This window comes from Strix aluco, chromosome 7 (genome assembly GCF_031877795.1).
Source record: "Strix aluco isolate bStrAlu1 chromosome 7, bStrAlu1.hap1, whole genome shotgun sequence".
Taxonomy (NCBI): domain Eukaryota; kingdom Metazoa; phylum Chordata; class Aves; order Strigiformes; family Strigidae; genus Strix; species Strix aluco.
Genome location: NC_133937.1, coordinates 36,843,639 through 36,867,757, shown reverse-complemented (window position 1 = coordinate 36,867,757; position 24,119 = coordinate 36,843,639). Strand labels below are relative to the sequence as shown.

General features: G+C 38.8%; 1 protein-coding gene across 1 annotated transcript; it reads right to left on the bottom strand.

The window, feature by feature from the left end:
* Positions 1-2: 2 nt before the first annotated feature.
* On the bottom strand, positions 3-24,117 carry ACADSB (acyl-CoA dehydrogenase short/branched chain). Its single transcript, XM_074831475.1, has 11 exons — positions 24,051-24,117; positions 19,320-19,479; positions 18,304-18,404; positions 17,332-17,538; positions 16,699-16,869; positions 9,583-9,708; positions 9,099-9,191; positions 6,433-6,522; positions 4,747-4,884; positions 3,959-4,058; positions 3-3,303 (listed from the first exon to the last, which is right to left on the bottom strand). The coding sequence occupies exons 1-11, from the start codon at positions 24,087-24,089 to the stop codon at positions 3,233-3,235; spliced, it is 1,296 nt and encodes a 431-aa protein (XP_074687576.1). The 5' UTR covers positions 24,090-24,117; the 3' UTR covers positions 3-3,232.
* Positions 24,118-24,119: the final 2 nt, after the last annotated feature.

Here is a 24,119-nt window from a genome sequence, read left to right as displayed (position 1 = left end):
CATAGAAAACATCACATGAAATGTTGTATTTGAGTATTTCCCAAGTAGCGATTAAACCTTCCTGTGGAAATCTGCCTCAGACCTTTATCACAAACCAGAATAAAACTAAAGAAACCTGACAGACGATACAGTCATTCTCTCCCAGTACAAAAACTGCAAGATCTGGGGAAAATTTTAAATGATGGATTATTAGAGAACCATCACATGATATACAAGATTAGCACTGTATCAAATATCAAATTCAGGCACTTTTTAATACATTCTCAATACAGGTCTTCTCTTCTAACTGGGGAAGCCCAGATGCAAAATTTGATACTGAAGACGCTGTTCCAGGGCAACAGACTAGATTGGCTGGGCTGACTAAGGGCACACAAAGAGAACACTCACTAATATAAATACATATGGAGTATAAAGTGTCTCTGAATCCCGCCGTTAGCACAGAAAGCCTTACAGCGTTCACACCGCCAGCTCTGCAGCCCTACACCTCCTGGTGCAGCCAGCCACCAGCAACGGCCCTGTGCCCACTTGCCAAATGCAGAAATGCAATTTATGACAATCCATAAATGCCTGTCCTGAACTGAAGAGGGGGTGGGGAGTGCAGGCAGCTCTTAACAGCTCCTGAACAATGGCACAGCACATCCTACTGCTAAACCAACATTGCGTTTAGTGCAGGAACGGGATCAGACTTAAGGGGATGAAACACTCTTCCCAGAATCAGTGACCACAACAGCTAATGCTCTCCACAGTGCTACGTGCCCTTTTAAAATGACAGTGAAAGAAACTCAGCGGTTACAATACATTTGTGTGCAGATTCCTCCACAGAATTTTGTAGACCAAAATCAAATACAATAAATACATTTCTTCCAAAAGTTACTGTGTACAGAATACAGCATATAGATGTGAGAAACATGAAATATTTACAGCTGTAACATTAGTTAAAGGCTTGACCTTGCTTTTCTGAGAACTGTTGAATAGCTGATGAGGCTGTTCAGGCTGTTCCCTGGACTAAGGCATCCGAGTTCAGACTGTAGGGAATCACGTTGTTTTGATTTTTTCTTGATTATTTTTCAAATGGATTCCTGACACAGTTCTACACAAAAAGACAGTCCTTCTACATAATCCTGGATATCCAGCCCTTAACAGTCTTTCAAAGAGCTCTGCACTTTCCTCCACAAAGGGTTTGCTTTTAGCACTATATTAAGTCAGCTAAGTATCGCCACTCACTTCCTAGCCTCACGCAAAACTGCAGAAGCCAAGCTAAGACAGTACCTCAAAGTAAGAGACCTACTAAAAAGTATGAATCAAAACCTGATCTCTGCTGACACTCATTTTAGCAAACCATGCTAGACTGCTGCAGCTCAGGACTGCCTCACATTAGCACAACTCATCACATTAATTAACTAAGCATTTTGTAGTATGGTTATGATCATTTTATACTTGCAGATAGACTGTGTTGAGCAGAATAACTGTAGTTAACTGTTGCGGTGGCTGTAGTCTTAATTCTAGTCTAACAATCTCCCCAGCTATTTCAGCTGAAAGCAAGCCTGCAAGCAACTTGAAATGCATTAATAATGATAATAATGGTATAACATTAATAATAATGCTAGAAGAAAACTTCAGAAATCATCTAGTCTACCCTCCCCTACTCTTGTTTTTTTGAAAATCTCAAAGCAGTTGATCTAACTGATATTGGAGGGGCTTTTCTTATTGGCATAAGGATAATTATCACATTAATTCTTCACCTATCAACAGGCAAAGTGTATATATAGGGGGGATGAATTCACTAAAGTAGTTACTTCCCTTTAAAGCTGACAGAAAGTCAGAAAACTTTTTAATAGTGCTTTTCCTCCTTGCTTGTTTCTTTGTATAAGGCACTGAAGTCTGCTTGTTTTATAAAATCATACTTGTTAAGTGTCATTTACCCTAGTGCTAGAAAATCCTTTGGGAGTTGCAGCTTGTAACATTCTAAGCTCCACTTGAAGTGAATCATCAGTGACTAGCAAGCTTTAAAAATTAGATTCTTCTAAGTCAGCCAAAACCAGAAAGCCAATCCCTCCCCGCCAAAATACTTGAAACAAATTGCCAATTCCAGCAATTGAAATGATTTTTCATGTATTAAGCTTTCTGTCTCTTGATTATTAGTTAATTAGTTCTTCAGCACTGAAGAGGTTTCTGCTGTAAATAAAATGTCTAATTTTAAAGTAAACAGAGAGGGATAAAAAAGCAAATACTTCTCAAAACCCTCCTTCCTCTTTCTCTCTCTCTCTCAAAAGGAGAAAAACTTCACTAGAGAACCACTAACTTCCACGAGTGAATTTTCTAGGCTAAAAATTATCAGTCCATCCCTAACTCCCAAGAAGGCTCTGAGAATCAAAGTTTGCAAAATCCACTGAACAAGGAAAGGCCACTGTGAGGTAGTATCACAGCATTCCTCTTACATAGCTTATATCTCTGTCTTTTTGCAGAACTACTAGAGCTTTTTTAACCCCATTTCACAAAGATTTCAACTCAACCTTTTATGAAAGGAGAACTATAAATAGCCTCTTAGATTAAAACCCTTAACAGCTGAGAAGGCTGGAAAGGGAGGTAGATATTATCCACCTTTCAGTACTACAAATTGGGGCTGGAAGGGCTTAATTACCAAGATATACTTAAGAACACACTAAGGGCTGCTATAAAAATTACTCCAATTACAGCAGCATCACAGACATCGCTTCACCTGGGAGAGAGGAAACCATCACTTCTCTTCCCACATACCTCTCCTGTACCCCATGCTAATAAAGGGCAGCAGGAACAAACAGCAACTTCGTGCCATGCAACATCTCTGCTGCAGGTGTAAAGTCCTTTCTCTCAGGTGGCTTAAGAGAACCTTTCACACCAGGCAAGCCAAGGATTTGGCTTCTTTCGTTTTGACTTTGAAATCTCAAATTGGAGATACACTGTTTGCATAACTTAAGGCAATAAAATGATTTCAGCCAATGTGTTAGTTTAGAAGTGTCTCAGGCAGAAAGAGATACTTTTAACCCATGATTTGGGTTAGGACATGGAATTCACAGTTTCACATGAATTACACACTCCCTGTCCTGAAATGGGGGATTCATTGTTTTTCTTATGATTTTGTCTATGATGATGTATTCTTATTTATGATTTTTATAATTACGAATAAATGTGTAATTCACAAAGAATGTTCAGTGAAATAATTTCTGTTAACGGCCAAGAAGTCCTCATGGTTTCAGTACTCCTGTGCTAAGATTTTTGCAATGGTGCTCAACTGGATATTTGAAGTTCCTTCATATATTGTACCTGAAATCAGAAGAAAATAAATTCATATGAAGAGAGACCAAGATATTGTTCTAACAGTCCAGTTGGAATGTTTACAATTATGAAGTGAAGCTGTACTGAGCAAGTTCTAGAAGCAGCATTATTATTTACATAAATATTCATATTTTATTATCTGCAACAATTAAAATACTTTTCTGCTGGTACAACATAATGACAAGACATTTTCCTGAAAAGCAATTCCTAAATAACCAACAGAAATTAAGTATTTACAAATGCTATCAGCAATAAAACTCAAAGGGTAATATTGTTAGAAATGTCAAACTGTTAGGTCCAAGGATTATACCGGTAAACAGGGAAGTCTTGAAAATAAATTCCACATAAATTCAGATCTTAAAGCCAAAGAAAGTATTTTCAATTTTTTTGAAATGGAATTCTCTTAACAGAATGGGACACAACGTGTGTGCCTGTATTTTGTGGTAACTAATTGAACATTTTAATTAGTCTTACATACACAGGTATTTATACCTAAAGTTTTACCTTCTTATAACTTAGCCTTTGAATCAGCATTGATTACAGTCCCACAGAAAAATATCTTAAAAAAATAGCCAGTCCTTCACCCTCAAACTTTAATACTACTAATGCTACAAGAAATACTTGTTAAGAAACAATCACTCACCTATCTTGCAGTCACGATAGTACTTTTCTATTGGATAATTTTTTGTGAATCCAACGCCACCCATCCATTCAATACATTTACTAGTTGTCAGTGTTGCAACCTATGAAAATAGTTTCAGAGTTACAATTTCAGGACTCAACTTCATGCAGGTGGTAGTAAATTTTACTCTTTGTAGCTATTTAAAGTAAAAACAAAACAGCGATTAAGGCAGTTACTAGAACAAGTGGGAAAAGGAAGGACTGATATTTTTGGATTCATCTTATTTATGCAAGTTATTTTAGAATAAAAATAGCATTTTTCTAAATCAGAGGACGTGAAGGATTCACTAACCGTTATTGCAATAGTTCATATGCTGCACTATGAAAGACTAGCAGCGGTATGCAAACCAGCAATTACAAAGAGCCAGAAGCAAGCCAGTTTTGAACCATATTAAGACTCACAGTTGTGACCAGCAGAGTTGAAATGGTCACAAACGAAGTCTCACCATGCCATTTCTCCAGCCACAAAAAGAGAATTCTGAGAAAATGAAATCTCTCCAGATGAGTGACAGTATTAATTCACTTTCTCTTTTAAAGTTGTTGCTTGTTTCTCTTATTTAGGGGTGTGAGCAGTTCATTCTTTGGGGACCTACTTTACATTCCATGCACAGACTGAGGATGAGAAACAAGGTAAAAGTACATCCACAGATCTCACAGCAAAACATGAACTAAAAGTTATACATCCAGTAACAGAAGAAACATTTCAACAGCCGTGAAATAAATCCACTGAATAAAGAACCTGTAGGTTACCTCAGCAGCATAGTATTTGGCCATGCTTGCCTCCTTTATGAGTGGCCTTCCCGTTTCCGCAAGACGAGCTGCGTTGTAGGTCAGCAACCTCGCCGCCTCCAACTGCGTGGCCACCTGAGCTATCTGATGTTGCATCCCCTGGAACAAGCGTGCCGCAAGTCAGACAGAACCAGTATCTAGTACTCAACTGGGATTTCTAGCAAGAAAAGAATCTTTTCACCAAGGAACATACCTACACTCTAAAATAAAAACAGAACATGTAGATGGACTAGTAATTCTGCACATCTCTGCATCTATAACATTGATGTTGGAAAACCTCTGGGTCACCAAAGCCCTTTTAGAAACTGCACTCCCATTTTCTCCTTCCCCCTTCTTGGATTCAGGAGTACTGGGGAACTACTTGCCTGACCGGCTGGACAGGAGGATTTGACATGAACCTATTTGCACCCATGAATATCAATGAAAATTTCAGCCAAATCTTAATGCTCTCCTCAGCGCTGCAGAGACACGGGTAGGTCAAAGCTGTATTTTTATTTTGCAGCTGTCTATTCAGAACGTTCATACATTAACAAGTCTAGTTCCCTGATGAGCTTAACTGAGAAAGACTTGTAAAAAGTATCTCTTTAATAAAGCGGAGAACTAGCAAGGTGACAACCACTTCTTCCCATGTCCCATAGCCATGAGACGAGAGTTAGGAGCAGCATAAAAGTATAGAGGACATGACTGATGAATGGATTCAAAGGGAAGGAAAAAAGTGATGGAGCTCACATCTAAATGGTAGGTATTACAGAAGAATAGGTTGATTTAAGGAGACTCAAACATTATGATGACTGAAAACGAACATTTAGTAGCCTAACTTGCTCCTAAAACACAATGAAATCTTTCATCTTATTAGAACACTAACACTGCTCCCTAAAATTTGCAAAAATATATATGCAGGTCAAAATAACAAAATGATTTGGCAATTATAAATTCCATTTCCCATTCAGAGACGCAGTTCCAATCATTTCCTAGATATCTGTGGGTGCTTCCTAAAATTTGTATAAATTATGAGTAGTACTAATGTTCCTTCTCTTCAGCCGAGATGTAGGTTTCTTTTAACAAGAAAATTACTATAGTAATTACAATTATATATCTTCCTTATTAAACTATACATCATTTTTGCAACAAAGAGTCTTTTTCGTTTTAAGATACAGATATTATCACGAAAACTAAATGTCTTTGTATAACACAGGAAATCTAATAATTCAGTTTTCCTCATCTTTTTTATAATTTCTAGTGTCCCCAGAAAAAGGTCTTCCCCCACACCTCATGAAAGGGTATAAAACCTGGAACACATTCAACATACTGTGATATTAAAATCAGAAGAGAAAGGAGTTCCATGTATATTATTTTCAAAGGCAGTGAATATACTATCAAGCAAAATGAGTTATGTTAATAATGTTTTGAAATTTTAAATGATTTATATGGTACTTGCGAAGGCACATAGCACTGAATTTATATATTTTACATGGCAGATGAATGCTCATCCGAAATTCTTTTGAAAAATTCTCCTCAAATATTGAGAAGTAGAGACATGACACAAAGTGGAGTGCAAATTATGCAAATCACATTTTACTGATTTCATCTACTGTGGTAACTACTGCTCTCCTGCAGGAAACTTCCCATGTGTTCACTAACAAGTACCTGGAAATCGAACACACTTTTCCCAAACTGGACTCTCTCCTTTGTATAGGGAATCGTATGGTCGAAACACCCCTGTGCCAGTCCTAACATCTGTAAGAAATAAGACATACTGAGGTGAGTTAGGACAAAAAGAAAAAAAGAATAATCAAACTTTGAGGAATAAACCTATTCCATTCCTGAAAGAAACTTTCTTATTAAAGGCAAAACATGTGTGAAAACAAAATTACTAATTTTTGAACAAAACTTATGGGTCAGCTGTGGTTGTGCAAATATTAAGTGTTTCTGGGAAAATTCTTAATTACATGGGAAAATTATTGTAAACTAAAGATCTGTAGATCTACGTTACACTATTAAAGGAAAAATAATTTGAATGATTTTTTAAAGCTATTTTCGTAATCAAAATATTTTCTCATTTTACAGGAGACAATAGACTGTCAGAACTAGCAAGTTATTTCAGAAGGTAGAAAATCAGTATAGTGGAAGGCGGTAACATTTGTTCCAACATTTTCCAGGAAAAAACAACTCATCAGAACAATTTTAGAAGACAGATTGTCTTTTCACACACTCTCTTCACTCAGCAGCAAAGACAGCAAAACACAATTGTTATTTTGGAGGATAATAGCTGGGAAAACTATATATGAATATTTATAAAGAAGTAACTCACATCTACCTTAGTGTCTGATTTGTTAGCCTAAAGAAACATGATGAAATCTGGAAAGTAAACTAGTTTTACGTTTGTTTAACCACCGAATTTTGAGATGTGTATTTCATTCTAAACAAGATAGCAAAGAAAGGACCCTGCCTTTCGTATACCTTGGAATACATAGCTATTAGTAAAGATCAGTTGGTTTCAGTACATCGCTACCATACATCTGAATGCGTTCTTTCTACCTAGTTTTTTTCCTAGGAAAAACAAAGATAGGAAATTAGATTAGAGGAAGCATCAAACAAGAGGGAAAAAAAATAAAAGGGAATTGCATGGCATGAAGAACTATCAGAAAGCAAGGTAACAGTATATGGTAAAATTGGAATCTCATAAAAGTTGCCTTAGTCAAGACAGGACACTACAATGTGGCAGTCAGCTGTCACATCATGCAGCTTATGTCAAACCACTTTCAATGATGTACAATAGTGTATGGGTATTTTTGGAAAGACCCACATATTATGCTGAAAGCCAAGGGCCCCAAGAAGATAAAAACATGACTCTGACTGGATTCAGACATCTACTCCTTCATCAACAAAATGACACAATACACAGGAAAATGTGTATGTGGGAAAAGAACATAAGAAAATAATACGGTCTGCTGCTAATTGGCTGTATTACCAGATTTGTTGCCTTTTTGTATAAACTCATTTAGATGAACCAACTAGATCAGCTTCAGCACCTGTGACAATCTATGTGGTTACCTTGCACTAAAACTATCTGAAACTGTTTTCACAGCCACAATTACATTTTATAAGATGTTCATTATCTTTTAAAACTATTACTACTGCAAAACTAAATTCAATACTACAGGGCTTTAGAACTGCTGTTCTTGTCCACCCAAGTACATTTCTCTTAATTTGAAAGTGCCAAGAAAGTAGTAACTAAGATATAACAACTATCTGACCTTAACTTTTAATTAGGTTATAAGTGTAACTTGGAGTAATTAAGAGCAAAATTCAGACCATGTATTTTACTGCTAGAGCCTCAATATTATTTATATCTCTGGGAACAATGAGGCCCACAGCCCTAGTTTTTAAATGCCATATCAGACAAAGTTTAATCACAGATAATCTTTGGAAATGATGGAAAAGCCAACCCATTTAGCAGCATAGTATACTGCCATGTGGAAAGTCTAAATTTCATGAGGATGATAACTTCTGGTCTGTCTGCAAACTAGGGCAAAAGATAAGGGAGACTGGTAGTACAGACATATTGCACAGCATAACTACATCCACAACAAAATAGAAAAAAAGAAAAGATTACTTTCAAAAATAAATTAAAACCATAAAAACTTGTCATAAGTCATTTTATTATAGGGCTGAACCTGATTTCCACTGAAATCAGCAGCAATCTGAGATCCAAATTGAGTTTGCAACAAAATACCACATTTTGAAATAACTCCAAGGTCAGCAAATATTTTCCCCTAAAATGCCATAAGGTTCAATTTTCAAACACAACAATGAACTAGAACACTTCTGCTATTAAAAAAAATCATATTTATTTTAAAAATAAGTTGACTTTAAAAAATAAGTTGTTGGGAAAACATCAGTTAGCATAAGATCACATTTGGCAATCCCATACAAACATAGCTGGAAGGATTAATATTATACATTTCAGTGTGCTATACTTTCCAAAGCCAGTTTTCTTTGTAAAATAAATTTACATAATGGTAGATAAAAATGTTGATATATTTCAGGAGAAGTAAGTTAACCACCAAAGACAAACTAATTGCCATTTAATGTTTTCTAAATGTATTGCTTATGTCACCGAAGGAGAATTTTACCATTCACAGTGGTTTCAGTATTTTACTGCAACTTAGATACAGGAATAGTGACACCTAGTGGCAATTTAGTTTTTAATAAAGTATTTTCTAAATTGTTCTTAGTAGCTTTAAATACTTTGTAAATGTCAATTTCAATTCAAATACTGGCTGTATTCATTATTAAACAAAATTACCCACCTGTGCAGCAATACCTATTCTGCCGGTATTCAGCATTCCAATTGCATACTTATAGCCTTGTCCAACCTGTCCCAGGATATTGGTCTTAGGAACCTAAAGAATGAAACCACTCAATTAATCCTTCTCTATTCTGCTTTGCAACTGCTAGTAGGGTTCACAGGTGAATCAGAGTACATGTTTTATTTAATGTTCCTCATAAATGAAGGCATAAAACATAAACCAGACATTTGATTCCTAGAATATCTGATTAGAACATTTCCTGACACATGTGATTATAAACTGATGATTGAGAAAAACTGTATCACAACGGAAGAAACCCAACCCCCCTCAAGACTTCTGTGAAAGAATTGGGAGGAAGAAGGTAAAATATGCCAGTCAGTATGTCTAAGGAAAAAAAATTGGGCATTTAACATTCTTTCCTTGTATGTGGTCAGATTCCAATTATACACAAAGTCTGCTTCAATAGCTGAACAACTCACAGTACCTTTACGTTTTCAAATGTTACAGGGCAGGTAGAAGACGCTCTGATTCCAAGCTTGTCCTCCTTCTTCCCTACGTGTAGTCCCTCTGTGTTGCGATCTACTATGAAGCATGTAATTCCCCTGTATCCCTAGGACGAATGAAAAAATGATCAAGAACTGAGTTTTCTACTAATATCACCAAATGGTGGTCTAAATATCTCGTTCCAATACTGAAATGCTGTATCTTTCCAATACTGAAATTAGGAGACATACCTTTCTATTAAAATATTCCACGTGGCAAACATAATCAGAACAACCTTAAAAGTTCTCTTGATAAGATAGGGGACTGGTATTACATAAATAAAACAGAAAGGACTGTGGTGCCTGTCCATACTGGAAATCACTGGGAAAGCAAGCTGTTGCTGTGCAGTGAAGTCACTGCTTGCTGTTGGAACATATGTCACAGTCAAACAATGGACTGCAAGAAGACATCGGGTATCTGTAGACTAAAGTGGTCAAACGAATAATGGCTCTAAACTCATCTGTCAGATGATTCTCTAGGATGCAAGATTTTCCTTAAGCCAAATTACTTCAGCTGCTCTTCTCATGGAAGGCTGCATATATACTCTTCCTTTTAAGGTTGTCCAAAGTAAGAGCACTGACTGATGAGAGTGGTGTCACTGGGAACTGTGCTTGAACATTCAAACTGCAGCATAATTGTAACAGACCTAATTGTATTACAACAGTCCTAATCTAACACCCAGAATTGGTGCACACATTCTCCCTGCGATTCCAGTTTGCAGAACACTGATATCACCGTCTCTGCACTTTAGAGAAGTAGTGGGAATATAATCAATAAAGTAGTCTGAAGTCATTATGATGGCTGTTATCAAAAAGCTCAAAAAGTTGATTTGCTGTTGTCCCAGATGAAAGTATTTCACATGATTATGACTTAATAGCAATTTAAGATTCATTAATGGTGTGAGGTAGATCAAGGTTGAATTTTAGCAGCACTTAGTGATTGATTAATTTAAAGGTTAACAAAGTGATTTATTAAGATATGTTATGATTAAAATAGCAGCTTAATTACAGATTTGAGAATGACAAGATTCATACTAACTTACTACAAAGTGTTCTATATCAGTGGAGAGATATATATATATCTCTATGTATATATATATATAAACACAAAACATACACTCACACAGAAATAGTAGAATATTCCATCATCTGAGTTGGACTGAAATGGAAAAGTACCTGACAAAAGTCAGTTGTCTCGGCCCCTATAAATAGCGATTCCAAGAGAGACCCTTCAAGCTCTCCTGAATGGCAGTGGGCTGTGACCAGCATCTCCCTGCAGCTGGGACGCCTCTAGGGCTCAAACTCCTGGAATTTTGAAGATCCTCTGCCCACAAAGCCACAAAAGGCTGGGGTGAAGTCAGACTTCCTCTTGACTCTTAATTATTGCCCGTTGAGAGACACCAATGCATTGTACTTGCTCCAAACATGAGGAAAGGCAAATGTTAACTACAGACTAGTCTCTTCTGTCCAGCTCTTTACCTATCTATGTGCTTAAATACACACATTTACCTTTAGGAGTGTGGACGCCTACATATTCTACTGGATATCCGAATATTTCTGCACTGTTTGTGTGTGTGTGTTTGTATATGTTTTGTGTTTATACATATATATATATATCCTTCAATTTAGAATACCTTGTAGTAAGTTAGTGTGATGGGAGGAGATAGAATTTTGCTAAACAGCGATGAAGGCAATGGCTATTGGGGTCCTGGTGTCTTCTTAAATGCTGGCCCCAGCCTCCCCCCCACTCACAAACAAGCAGAGTGGCATACTGGGCTGGTGGCACCGATGTCTTGGAGACGACAAAACCTTTATTCATATCTATAAAATCTATACATGATCACAGGTGACAGCTTTTACAAAAAGCTATCACATAGCTTTTACAAAGGCTGCTGTACTCAAGCCATACATGAACGCGATCCCACTGATGTTCCTGTCTCAGCACCTGTAGCTCCCACTATACTTAATCCATTGATAAAAGGAGCCCCTCCTGCACTCAAACCAAGATGAAATCCAGAGGGACTTAAATCATAATGAATTAATAAACTTAACGCAAGTCTTTAAAGAGGAAGAGGAATTAGCAGGAAGGGAGGTCCCCACACGGGCAGCATTAATGCATGAAGTTGTAAATCATGTGCAAGAAATGGGATGGCACAAAATTCCCAGCGAAATGAAAAATACAGGTCGTGCTGTTATGCAAATTAAACAATCATATCAAAACGGCTCCCAAAAGCCAAAATCCTCTAACCAACAATTAAAGGCCCAGAAGTGAAGAAATGAGCTATGGAGACAAGCACTGGCACTGGGAATCCCTAGAGCTGTGATCAGAGACAGCCTGCCGGCCTTATCCTGAGTCTGATTCAAGTGTTTCAGAAACATGACATCCCAAATACTCCAATCTCCCCGCCACTGACTCCTACAGGGAGAAATAACCTTTTTCTGCCTCAAAGGGATCAATTTACAAGACACAAAACCAAAAAACTAATAGTGTCCGGATGGCAACTGGGCCTGCCTGTCCAGCAAGTAGAAGCTTATCAATGGCTAAAGGAAAGCAGCCCTTACAGTTTAATTCCAGTTGCTCCTTGACAACAATTAACAAAATTTTTAACTGATACTGGAGCACAAATTTCAATAATTACAGAACAGGAAGCTGACAAGCTAGGCACACAACCTGGACGGCAATAGGTTAAAATTGCTGGAGTTATGGGAACTAGTACTGTGTGCCAAACCACAAAATTTAATTTATGGCTCCCTGGCAAAAAGTGTATGACATCTTTTTGCTCTGTAGTTAAGGAGCACCATGAACATAGCTTAGGTTTTGATGCTTTAAACGGCTGAATCTGGCGTCTGCCATCTTTTGGTTCAAATACCAACCCTAATCCTAACAGAAATCAGCAAACTGCCCCAGTACCTCCCAAATCAAAAATCACTCATGGCCCGCAACACTCAATTTCTGCTGCGGCACGGACTGGAATTTCTGAAGTAATTACAGATTTAGAAAAATGACAAATTATTTCCCAAACTCACTCCCCACAGATCACTCCAGTTTGGCCAGTCGGTAAACAGGAGGGGAGAAGGCATTTAACAATCGATTGTGGGTGCTTAAAGGCCAATACAGCCCCACTGACGGCTGCAGTCCCCAACACTGCAGCCTTAACAGCTACTTTACCAGCTGTAAAACGAAAAAAAAAAAAGTTAGCAAGACGTTCTGGCTTATAGCTGCACACCCTTGGACCGCAGTGCTAGATGTGAAAGATATGCTCTTCATGGTCCCCTTGCAGGAGGAAGATAAAGAGAAATTCGCTTTTACATGGGAAGGTATCCAGTATTCCTTTAATAGATTCCCACTGGGATATAAACACTCCCCACAAGTGCTCAGCTGCGCTTGCTGAACTCCTACAAACAATTGCAGAACACAGTATTTACTGTAATCTATCTCAAACCCATCCTGATGGACCAAAAAGACCTTTACTATACAGCTCGACCACTTTTAAAGAAACAGAACAGAGGTATGCTGAGCGGGAAAAGGGTCTTTTGTCTTTAGTCTGTGCAATTAACCCTAATTAGACCATGAGGATCTCTAGCATGGAATGCTATTGGAAGTGATGGAATAAAACACAAAATCAGTACCAGATGGATTTATCTTGTATCATAAAAGGGGTAACCTGATCAACCTTCCCCACTGAGACCATTCTTTCTCTTTATCAGCAATAATGAATTTCACCAGTGACAACGTGAGGACAAACAATCCTACTAACAGCACCTTGGAAGCAATTCTCATCTTGGACGTCATCATCTTCACAACACTCTGCCTACTCCTCCTCGCCCTCGCTGCGCTGATCTGCTGGGATATACATCAATGGCAACAACGACAATGGTTATATGCCCCTTCCCCTTCTCTCTTCTTGCTCACTGGAGTGAGTATATTCACAATGGCCCAAGCACAAGATCCTTGGGACCATGTGCTACCAAAATACACTGGAAGCACTGGAACACCAGACAACAAGCTCAAGAAACCGGACAAAAGTCTTATCACAGTCCAGCATGACATCAAAGAAATATATCAAGTGTTAAAAAGAGTCAAAAAGGATGGAGAACACCGATGGTGGGAAGTCCTGTTTGGATGGTCTCCAACAGCAACTGGAACACTGAATCTGATGTTGCATCCCATCGTAATTTTAGTAACTGCTGTTACATTATGCTTGTTGTTAATCATTGCTTTATATGTTAGAGTTTGGAGGATGGATAAACACGTTACACTAACGGGGAGATTTCCTAGTGTATATATTCCTTCGTGTACATAATACTGCTTTAAATCACACTTAATTAATAGAGACTAACCAAACACAAAATTTCCCTCAAATTATAACTGGATTACAGTATTACCTGTTTATAGGCTTAGAGGCAAGAGGCAACCACACTGCCACTCTATGGAGGAGATAAATTGACTGTACTCATGGGGTGGACTGCGGTAGTGTGCCTTCCCCTGACCTGCCTGTACTTAGTGCAATTCCCCCCTGGGCCACACGCCAACCCAAGATGAATGGGGAAAGGTAGTGGGCCAGAGCATTCAGACACTCCCTTAATGCTCCAGATTCCTATCTTCCTTATCACTTGGAAACGCACTGCATGCCAACTCAGAATGGACTGGGAAAGAGAAAGGACCAGAGCCTTAAGGCATCCCCTCAGGCCACTCAGTGTTTGCTCCCCTCTTCTCTTATCTCTTAAGAACAATAGGAACAATCCCTCCTTACAGCCTAGCACATCCACACTCAGGTCCTAGCCCAAAGGGGGTGATACCAGAACTCCAAGATTTAGCAAGTCCTGGGCTTGCACAATGGATAAAAAATACCACAATATTTCATCATCCCAGTTGGACTGAAATGGAAAAGTACCTGACAAAAGTCAGTTGTCTCGGCCCCTATAAATAGCGATTCCAAGAGAGACCCTTCAAGCTCTCCTGAATGGCAGTGGGCTGTGACCAGCATCTCCCTGCAGCTGGGACGCCTCTAGGGCTCAAACTCCTGGAATTTTGAAGATTCTCTGCCCACAAAGCCACAAAAGGCTGGGATGAAGTCAGACTTCCTCTTGACTCTTAATTATTGCCCACTGAGAGACACCAATGCATTGTACTTGCTCCAAACTCGGGAAGAGGGAAATGTTAACTACAGACTAGTCTCTTCCATCCACCTCTTTACTTATCTATGTGCTTAAATATGCACATTTGCCTTCAGGACTGTGGATGCCTACATATTCTACTGGATATCCAAATATTTCTGTGTTGTTTAGGTATGTTTTGTGTTTATACATATGTACATATATATCTCCTTTGATTTAGAATACCTTGTAGTAAAATAGTGTGAATATCATCATTCTCAAATCTGTAATTAAGTCACTATTTTAATCATAACACACCTTGCCAAATCACCTTGTTAATCTTTAAATTAATCAATCATTAAGTGCTGCTAAAATTCAACCTCGATCTACTTCACAGCATTAAGAAATCTTAAATTGCTATTAACTCAAAACCATGTGAAATAGGTTCATCCAGGACAGGTATTCAGATAATGATCTGGACAGAACACTAAATAATGCATGTGACAACACATAAATAGATTGTTTAGCCAATCTAAATTCTGGCATCTCCTACATACAGGCTTACAGTCTTCACATCTTCGATGCCTTAAACCAGATTCTTGAAGTACAGAACGGTGATTCCTGATAGCTGTCACATTCTCTTTCTCCCTCTGTGTATTTCTTATTCCCCCTCCTCTCTCCTTTTTACCACTCATTCTTGCTCCCTCAGCATTTCCCCCAGCCAGAACCACACAAGTCTCTTATTCAACATACTACAAGGTCCATGAGACAGAAATGTGAGGTATTCCTGGCCATGTTTCCATCTCTTCCTGTCCCTAACATCCGCAGCACCTCCTCTCACTAAGAGGGTGACACTGAGAGGCAGGAAAATTCCTGTGGTTCTTCTGGAAGAGCTGCCTCTTATTAAAGAGGAGGCTGCTGTTTCAATCTCTCCTCAGTGACAGCCCATCTCACCAAATGGGAGCTGCTAGTGCAGTGTACATCTCAGTACACAATTCTACACTGGTCTGTTCTCTCCTTTAAACCGACATCAACTGTTATTTGATCTTTGAGCAGCACTGACTTTTAATGTCCTTCTTGAATATTTAAAAGCCAATTTCTAACTTTAAGCAGACAATGTATTATATATTTTTAAAATGTTACAGTAATACAGAAACAACTCCAGATTCTACAGCAAAGCACAGCAGTTAACAAATACAGAAACTGCCTTATCAAATATATTTTCATTGTGTGTAGTACTCAAATCGCCCATCAGCTTGTGAAGAAATAAATACAAATTTAGAAAGCAATGGAATGTTCAATTGTTCGATACAATGAAAGAAAAACCCCTCTATTTAGTCAAAACCTGAAATTTAAATTTTAGAAGTAAATATTTTCAAGTTATATTTCAAAGAAGGATACTGGAAATTTAAAAAATAAGTGATAAACAATTTAGTTTTGTATTTGATTATCGCTCCACCGTATTGGTATGGTACATTTTAAAGCCTGCAGTTGACTTTTCTGAATCTACTACCTATATCCAAATTGGTGACAAAACTTGAAACATGCACATTCAGCTATGTATTTTTTTACCTGATCATACTTTGCTGTTGTATTCTTGTTAGTTTTCCAGTGTATGTAGACTAAGCTCTATTTTGCCTTTTAAGAACAGCAATTTGTCAATTAAGTTAGAAAGGCTGCAAAGACTTAGACTATCTGTTCTTCTGTTACTCAGAATAATATTCTGTGCTCTTCATCTAAGCAATTATGATTCTGACATTTTTATTTTCCCTAGTGGGAGGAATTTATTAAATTGCCTAGCAAGTTTGCAATTTTTGTTGGGAAATATTTTTAAAGGTTTGCTGTCACCTAGGAAAAGGTTCAAAGAATACTAACCTTTCACATGGGATTATTAATATAAAATCCATAGTTTCATATATCATCAGCTGTCACTGAAATGCAACTATTCTTGAGCAACTTACTAAGGACGGATCTGTATTTGCCATCACAAAGAAAACTCCTGCATGTTCCGCTAAGCTAATCCACATCTTTGAGCCGTTGATAATGTAGTAGTCTCCTTGCTTTTCAGCCCGAGTTTTCAAAGAAAAAGCATCACTGCCAGATCCAGCCTCTGAAAGGCAGAAACTGCCTATCTGTCAATTGAAGGGAAAAATTAATTTTAATTTTTACTGAACATATAGGCATAACATATAACAAATTCTGCAATGAAAATAGTTATAAACAAGCACAAGTCTCTTAAATTCAAACATTTTAACCTACTGCATTGAAGTAACAAAGTTTCAGATACGGAGATTAAAAATAGAAACACTATGTAATTACACATCTCTCAAAGTCAACTGCTTTAAAGTTCTTTTCCACAGTAAATTAAATTTTAATGAAACTAATAAGCACCCTTCCACTTTTACCTCTCAACTACTGCTGACAGGTCGTATCTATATCACCACAGATCTCAGCTCTGAAACACTGGTTAAAGTTCACACATATTTTCCAATCCTGCAGTCACCCAATTTAGTTACTGAAAAAACCCACACCAGTAACATTACTTAAGTATTAAAAATTGTATTATAGTTTAGTAAAGTGAGAATTTGACTCACTGTATCTTTAGCGACTCTGGGCAAGTAAGTTCTCTTTTGTTCTTCTGTTCCATATGTAGTAAACAACCTATTTGTTAGTGTATTTTGGAGTTCACATAGAAGAGATACAGATGGATCAACTTTGGCCAATTCTTCCACCACCAATATGACTGAAAAAAATGAAGCTCCAGTTCCTCCATATTCTTCCCCAAGCTCAATACTCATCAGCTGCAATATGAGAGATGCAGATATATCAATCTGTTGGTTCCTGTCAACAACTTGTTAGTCCATGTTGATACTTAAGAGATTAAAATGAAAACCACAGAATGTATTTCCAGATCCTTCCCAAAGACCTGTTTTCCTTCAATAGCCTTAAACTAACAATTCTTCACAGAAGTTGATAGTCAATTCATGCAAGAAATAACTAACATGTGCAGTACACAGGCCAATCATCACCCCAATCTGATTTCCAGAACAACTGCAATCTAAACAGAAGTCTACTATTTAGAGTTGTTGTATAAAATGACATTTTAAACACAGACAAGCTTTATGTTTGATAGGGTGCAAAGTCTATAATTGAATCCAGGAATAAACACAAGTCCTTGTGGTTGCCCAGTGAGGACATAGAGGACTTCTGATACCATTTTCCAGCAACACTTATCAGAGTCACAGCAGTTCTAACATTTAACATGCTATGTGATTACACTTATCCAATAAAAAAAAAAAGGGGGGGGGGGGGGGCAAGGCATTCAAGATTAAGAATGTGGTATGGGAGAGGGAGAGATGGAAAGAATATTACAGTAAAAGATGGAGACTGATAATGCAGTAAAAAAGAAGATAAAGTTGTCTTGCTGTTAAATACAAAATTTTTAATGATTCATTAGTTAATTTGAATTATACCCCTCCACCTTTTCATCTAGAAATCTGAAAAGTGCACAGCTGGAGACTCATAAAATTATGTCACTTTCTGAATAAAAGATTAAGTGTGCAGACCCCTTGTTCAAACAATCCCTGTATTACAGAGTCTTCCATTTTCGAATTCTCATCCATTTTTTGCACCAAAGGTGCAACTCGTTCCTGGGCAAATTTTGTCACTGTAGTGAAAAGAAAGAAAGAAAAGAGTGTAAGTATTCTAGCACTCTCCTTGAAGATCAATATAACAGTAATGTGGTACTTCTGACAGGTTATGCATACATTTCCTGACTGCCAGACAAGTTAATAAAAGGACAAAAAGTTGCCCAAGTGAAACAAGGTGATGTGCCACCAGGCTCAATTATAATTGCTTTCTGTATCAGCTACAACTCTCTAAACCAAAACAAATACTTCCTATAAATTCAGAAACTTTGAAAGCATCTCAGCAACACTTATATAACATTGGTTGACCACAAAAATTACAGAAAATATTTCAAATACATCCCTTATTTGGTGAGCTGTATCGTATTTCTTTATAAATTAAACCTGCAGTTTGGGAAGATGGTCTCAGGCTTTAATGCATGTTATTTTGAGTGCTCAAAATCCTGTAAGACTGACCAGAGCCTTTTATAAGCTCTCTCCCAGACATGCAGGTCCTCACTCTTCCACCTTTGCTCTGAAACACTGTCTTCTTCGGGCAGGCCTGGTGGCGTGGCAGACACATCTGGCACCATTCTGGGTATACTTAAAATCTCTGCAAACCAGCCCAAGCAGCTAACTGTAGCTGAACTAAACACTTCAGAAAGGGCACAAGTCAATGCCAGGCAACTTCAGTTCTGCGACAGCAACAGTTTTAAACACTTACTATTTATTTATGCAGAGTAAACTGCACTGTGGTATACGGAACTGCTATCGCAACATGGAAAAAGAACATTACATTTTTCTCTTCTGAACTAAAGCAGTTTTAAAATTAAGCACAATCCCCCACAACCACCTCAACATTTAACTAGAATTAAATAATGATAAGAAATTTTTTAAGCTAAAATTTCCCTTCTAGTTAGACATTTCTGAATTTTAACTACACAGATAATAGGTACCCATATTTTTCAGCATTGTCTCCTCTTCGGTGAATGTCTGAAGTGGAGCACAGACAACTCCATCACTGGCTAGATTTGGCATGAGTTCCGATTTGGAGGATCTAAAGACACATGGGGAAGCTCTCCAAGGAGCCAAGTACGCTGGCAAATTTCTTTTCAGCTGTTGACAATAAGTACAGAACATGCAAACAGTTAATAGAATTTGTATTTGTAGACAGACAGCAATACACAATTTTAGCCCGTGTTTTTATTCAGTGATTACAAAATATAACATTCAATGTCTAGTTTAAAAGTTTTTGAGAAGAAATAACCCCCCAGTGTCCTAAAACAAAATATCCTTTAATAACTCTTCTTTTAACCTCAAACAATTTTCTTTCTGGAAGTTTGCTAACACAATGTTATTCTACAAAGTATTCACAAATGTTAATTTTAGTCAGTTTTCCTGTTTTCAGCAAATAAACCCTGCTGATATTATTTAGTTTTGTAACGATTTTGCAAGTCTTCAATATTCATAGTAGTGTGTATTTTGATAGAATTAATATCTTCATTAACAAATAAGGTAAGAATAAATATGAAAGAGACATACAAATGTTTTTTACAGAAGACCTATCAAGTTTAATGATAGACATAGCTTTCTCTCTGGTTTTCTAGGGACCAGCAACTTGTTTCTAAAGCAATCTGATAGCACTTCATCTGGATTATTAGTATTTTGATGTGAAAGGGCATAACTTTTAACAGCACTGTAGATTTTTGTATTTAAACTGAGTTCTTATCCACCACTTAATGACTTCCAGAATGTTAAATCCTATAGATAGTATGTTAATAGTTAATAATTAATGTGTCTTATTTGGTTGATTTATTTAAAAAATAGAGGAAGGAACTAAAATTGAATAATTTATGCTTAACCTCTCCCCATTCGTCCATGATATACAATTTCAAATGAAATCAAGAAGAATTGCTTATCCACCCAAGACAGCAGAAGTGTTACAGAGCGTTTTACTACAGGGGGAATGGCATTACACATACGTGGCAAAAGTCACAAAACCAAACAGAACAGACAGTGGCTTTTGGGAGCAAGCTAAGCACAGTGACTGTCAGGTGGGTGGACATTGATAATGTGACAGGTAATTAGTTTTGTACCTTGGAGACCTATAAACTACTTAGTGTTCAGAGACTTACCAATAGATAACAGCAGGCTTTAGAAAGTAACGCATTTGATTTCAAAGTTAATTTACTTTATAACCACAGAATAATTTCTCAGGATTTTAAGAAAAGTTAGCATAATGAATATGATCTTGCTCGCAAAGTAACAGGCTAACAGTAGCTAAACTGCTACAAAATGTTTTCCTGAAAAGCAATATTCAAAAAAGAAGCACAGTTTGACTGACTGATCTCAAGTGGCAAGACAGAAAAATGGCTTTGCTCTCATAGCTCCCCAAACCCAACTTACTGTGGCTAACGTCTACAGATCAGATCTCTGCTACAGATATCCGTCACTATTGCTATGTCAGTCTAAAGTGTGGAGATATTAATGTCTTACCAAGACAACTGCTGACAGAAGCCCCCAGTAGAGACACAGCTGTGCCATAAAAATAATGTATATACAAGCATATGCCTGCCAACATCCATTTTTGCCAGCACACACTGTTAACCCCACAGCGAGCAGACCAACTGCCTGTGCTGTAACCAGACTGCTGTTTAGCTCACAGAATGCAAGACAATTTTGCAATGCACACTGTGAGAGCAGCATTCCTGAAAAAAATGGCAGAAACTTTGGGGTCAGGAAGTAAAAATTCCTTTGATCCTTCTAATAATTCACTCTTTCATGTTGGCTTTCAACACTTGTCATCTTCCTGGCTAAGGAACTGATGTAAACCAGATATATAGTCTCCTTCTGTCTCAGAGACTAGATGCATAAGTCTATTATGGTAAAGAAACTCCAACTTTAGCACAACCAGTCATCCATGACCAAAAAAACAGTAGGGAGTAGTGATATACAAAACAAATATTGCTGTGAACGTTCAACATTCATTCACACCCAACCCCCCTGGGCCCATAAAACAAATACTGACTAGTGGGGCTGGTTCATGAATACAGTTTGGATGATCAGCAATAGCTGCAACACTTTCAAATGAAGACTTGAGTTACTGGAGTCACTGTAGGTCTTCACAGAAAAACAAAATAGGAGTTGCCTTAACAGAGATCAAATCCAAGGCAACCATGTTCTGGAAGCCATCAGTCAGGAATGGATTATTTGCAAAACATCCAGCTATGGTAGGATCACTCAACACCCAGATGTGCAAGACTATTAAACATCAACCTGTGTAAATTCATATTCTTAGCAAGGTCTGAGAAGGAAAACATAAGTATACGCACACGCAGACATATATATTTAACACAGTATGCCTCCTGAGCAGTTGTAAGATGACAAATCACACATACTTCCTGCTTTTTCCACTACTTATTTACAAGTGCAAAGAAAAGAGCATTTTTCTCTCATGGTGGCATAACCAAAGATGAATCGCTGAGAATATTTCACTAGTATTGACCAAGAGCTGTCAGGAAAAACACACGGTGCCTTTTTGAGAGTACAAAACTTTTTGAAAAGCTGTAAGTAGGTACAATCAGTAGGCAATCGGCCAGTACTGTTGAAACAACCGGTAGTACTCTGTGACTACCTCTACTTTCGTTTGATGGCTCCTGACACATGGATGTAGAATTATCGACCACGCAGGTGAACCCATTGCTAAATGCATGCAGAGGCCTCTGCTCCAAGCAGATCTTGATCACAAAAAATACACAGATTTTTTTCAAGTGCTTCCATGAAAATGGGAAGCTGGACAAACTTGATTAAAAGCAGTTCAGCAAGGTCAGGTACAAGTGCCCAGGGCTGTATTAGCTGACGTGACCTGCCAATAGCCTGGCTAGCAAGTAAAAGCTTTGAAACACAACAAACAGCTCAGTGTTTGGTACAGGTTACAGCCATTACAGCAGGCCTGCTCTTGCCAACAGCGCCAAAGGTTTTGAGAAAGTTGGTGCTCACAGGAACTGTCTCTTCCTTCACTTCCTCTCCTTCCCCCCTTAGTAAAAAAACAGCCCCAGGCTTTGCCCCCTGGCCAGAGCTTCCAGCTGGAGGCTCTTCCACTTCCACCAACCCACTTGAGAGTGGCAGAGAAAGGTGTCCCACCACTGCAGGAGAAACAAAGGCAGTCCTTAGCATGCATATGCAGACACGGTTTGATAAACGCTTGTTCGACTGGTGATTGAGATGGCATGAAAGGACAAAAGGAATATTCATAGCAAGGTTACCTTGAAAAGTCTTAAAACCAGTAGGATGACTCCAAGGGATGGGACCTACATTGGCAATATCCACACACAGAGCTGCAGCCCACAGGTATGCCAGAGCAATAGCACAGTGTAGAAATGTTTTATTTCAACATTTAATTTTAAAAAAACCCAATCAAGTAATTGTTTACAGTTTTATTTTTTGAAGTCATGCAGTCATATGGCTTTACTAACTTTCAGATAGTTATTTAAGGTACATGTATGTTACTCAAATGCTTTGACACTGCTTCCTTGCTTTTTAGCCCCTCTTCTACAGGTAAGGTAATGATTTATGCTGCTACAAGATTTAGACTGCTCGCCCTACTAAACACATGTATTTGAAAATTGGTTTCCGGGTTGCTGATAACATTGATTTTTCTGTTTATCTCAATTCTTACCTCCACCTCAGCTCTTTAAAGATTGGTTCTTCTGGTTTCCTTCTGTTTGTTTTACAATCTAAAATGAGATTTTAATGCTGGTGGACCTGGCAGCACCATTAAGATATAAATAAAAAAAGGCCAAAGCAATATATTTTCCTAAACTGGCTTTGCTTGCCTTGATGATTTCCACTGCTGTATCTCTCCTAGCTGGCTTCCAGACAGCTCCTATTTCTCAGCAGAGAAGCTCCATCTCAGGAAGCTTGTTTGCCCTCATTTATGGGGTTAGTATTCTTTGTTTTAGCTGTCACAACACACCCACAAGCTGCCGTGAGAAGGTCCCAGGCCAGCATGTCTTCTCACTGCACAGTAAAAGTGTGTCTGTGGCACAAACCCAGGTTTTCCACTTGTTTGTTTTGTCTTTTGATTACCCCTACAGTGCCACACGTCTGTCGAGAAGCAAAGGAGACATCAAAGCACCTCTGCTGCTAGAACCAGGCTGCCTCCTCACAGGGGTATCAGCCACGGGCTGCTCCGACTACGAGACGTTTCACAAGCCCTGCAAGAGCTTTTCTTAGCCAGAAGTTACCTAGTATCACCCCTCCACACACAAAAAACCCGCCAGACTGAAGGAGAAGAGGGATTTCTAAACCCACCCCCACCGGACTCGCACCTCAACCGGCCAGGTAGACCCCGGACCCCGCCAGCTCCGAGCCCCAGCCAGCGGCTCCTCGGTGCCGCGCTCCCGGGGAACCGCGGAACGGACCCGCGGGAGCCTCCTCGGCAGCGCCGCGCCGGCACGGCCCCCACCGGGCGGCCCCTCAGCAGCTTTAACCGGCGGCTAGCGGTGAGAGGCGAGCCGGGATCTCCCCGGTCCGCCGCTCCCTCAGGCGCCCGGCGTCGCCATAGCAACGGGTGCGGCCGCACCCGCGGGCTCGGAAGCACCGGGGGACACTGGCGCCTCGGTCAGTGAGGAGCCCACCCCGCTCCCTCCCTCCCTCCCGCCCAGCGCTCAGGCGCCTCGCTTCACCTTCGCGCAGCTCCTCAGCCAAACTCCCGCCGCCGCCATGTTGCCGCCCGGCCCGGCCCGGCCCGGCCC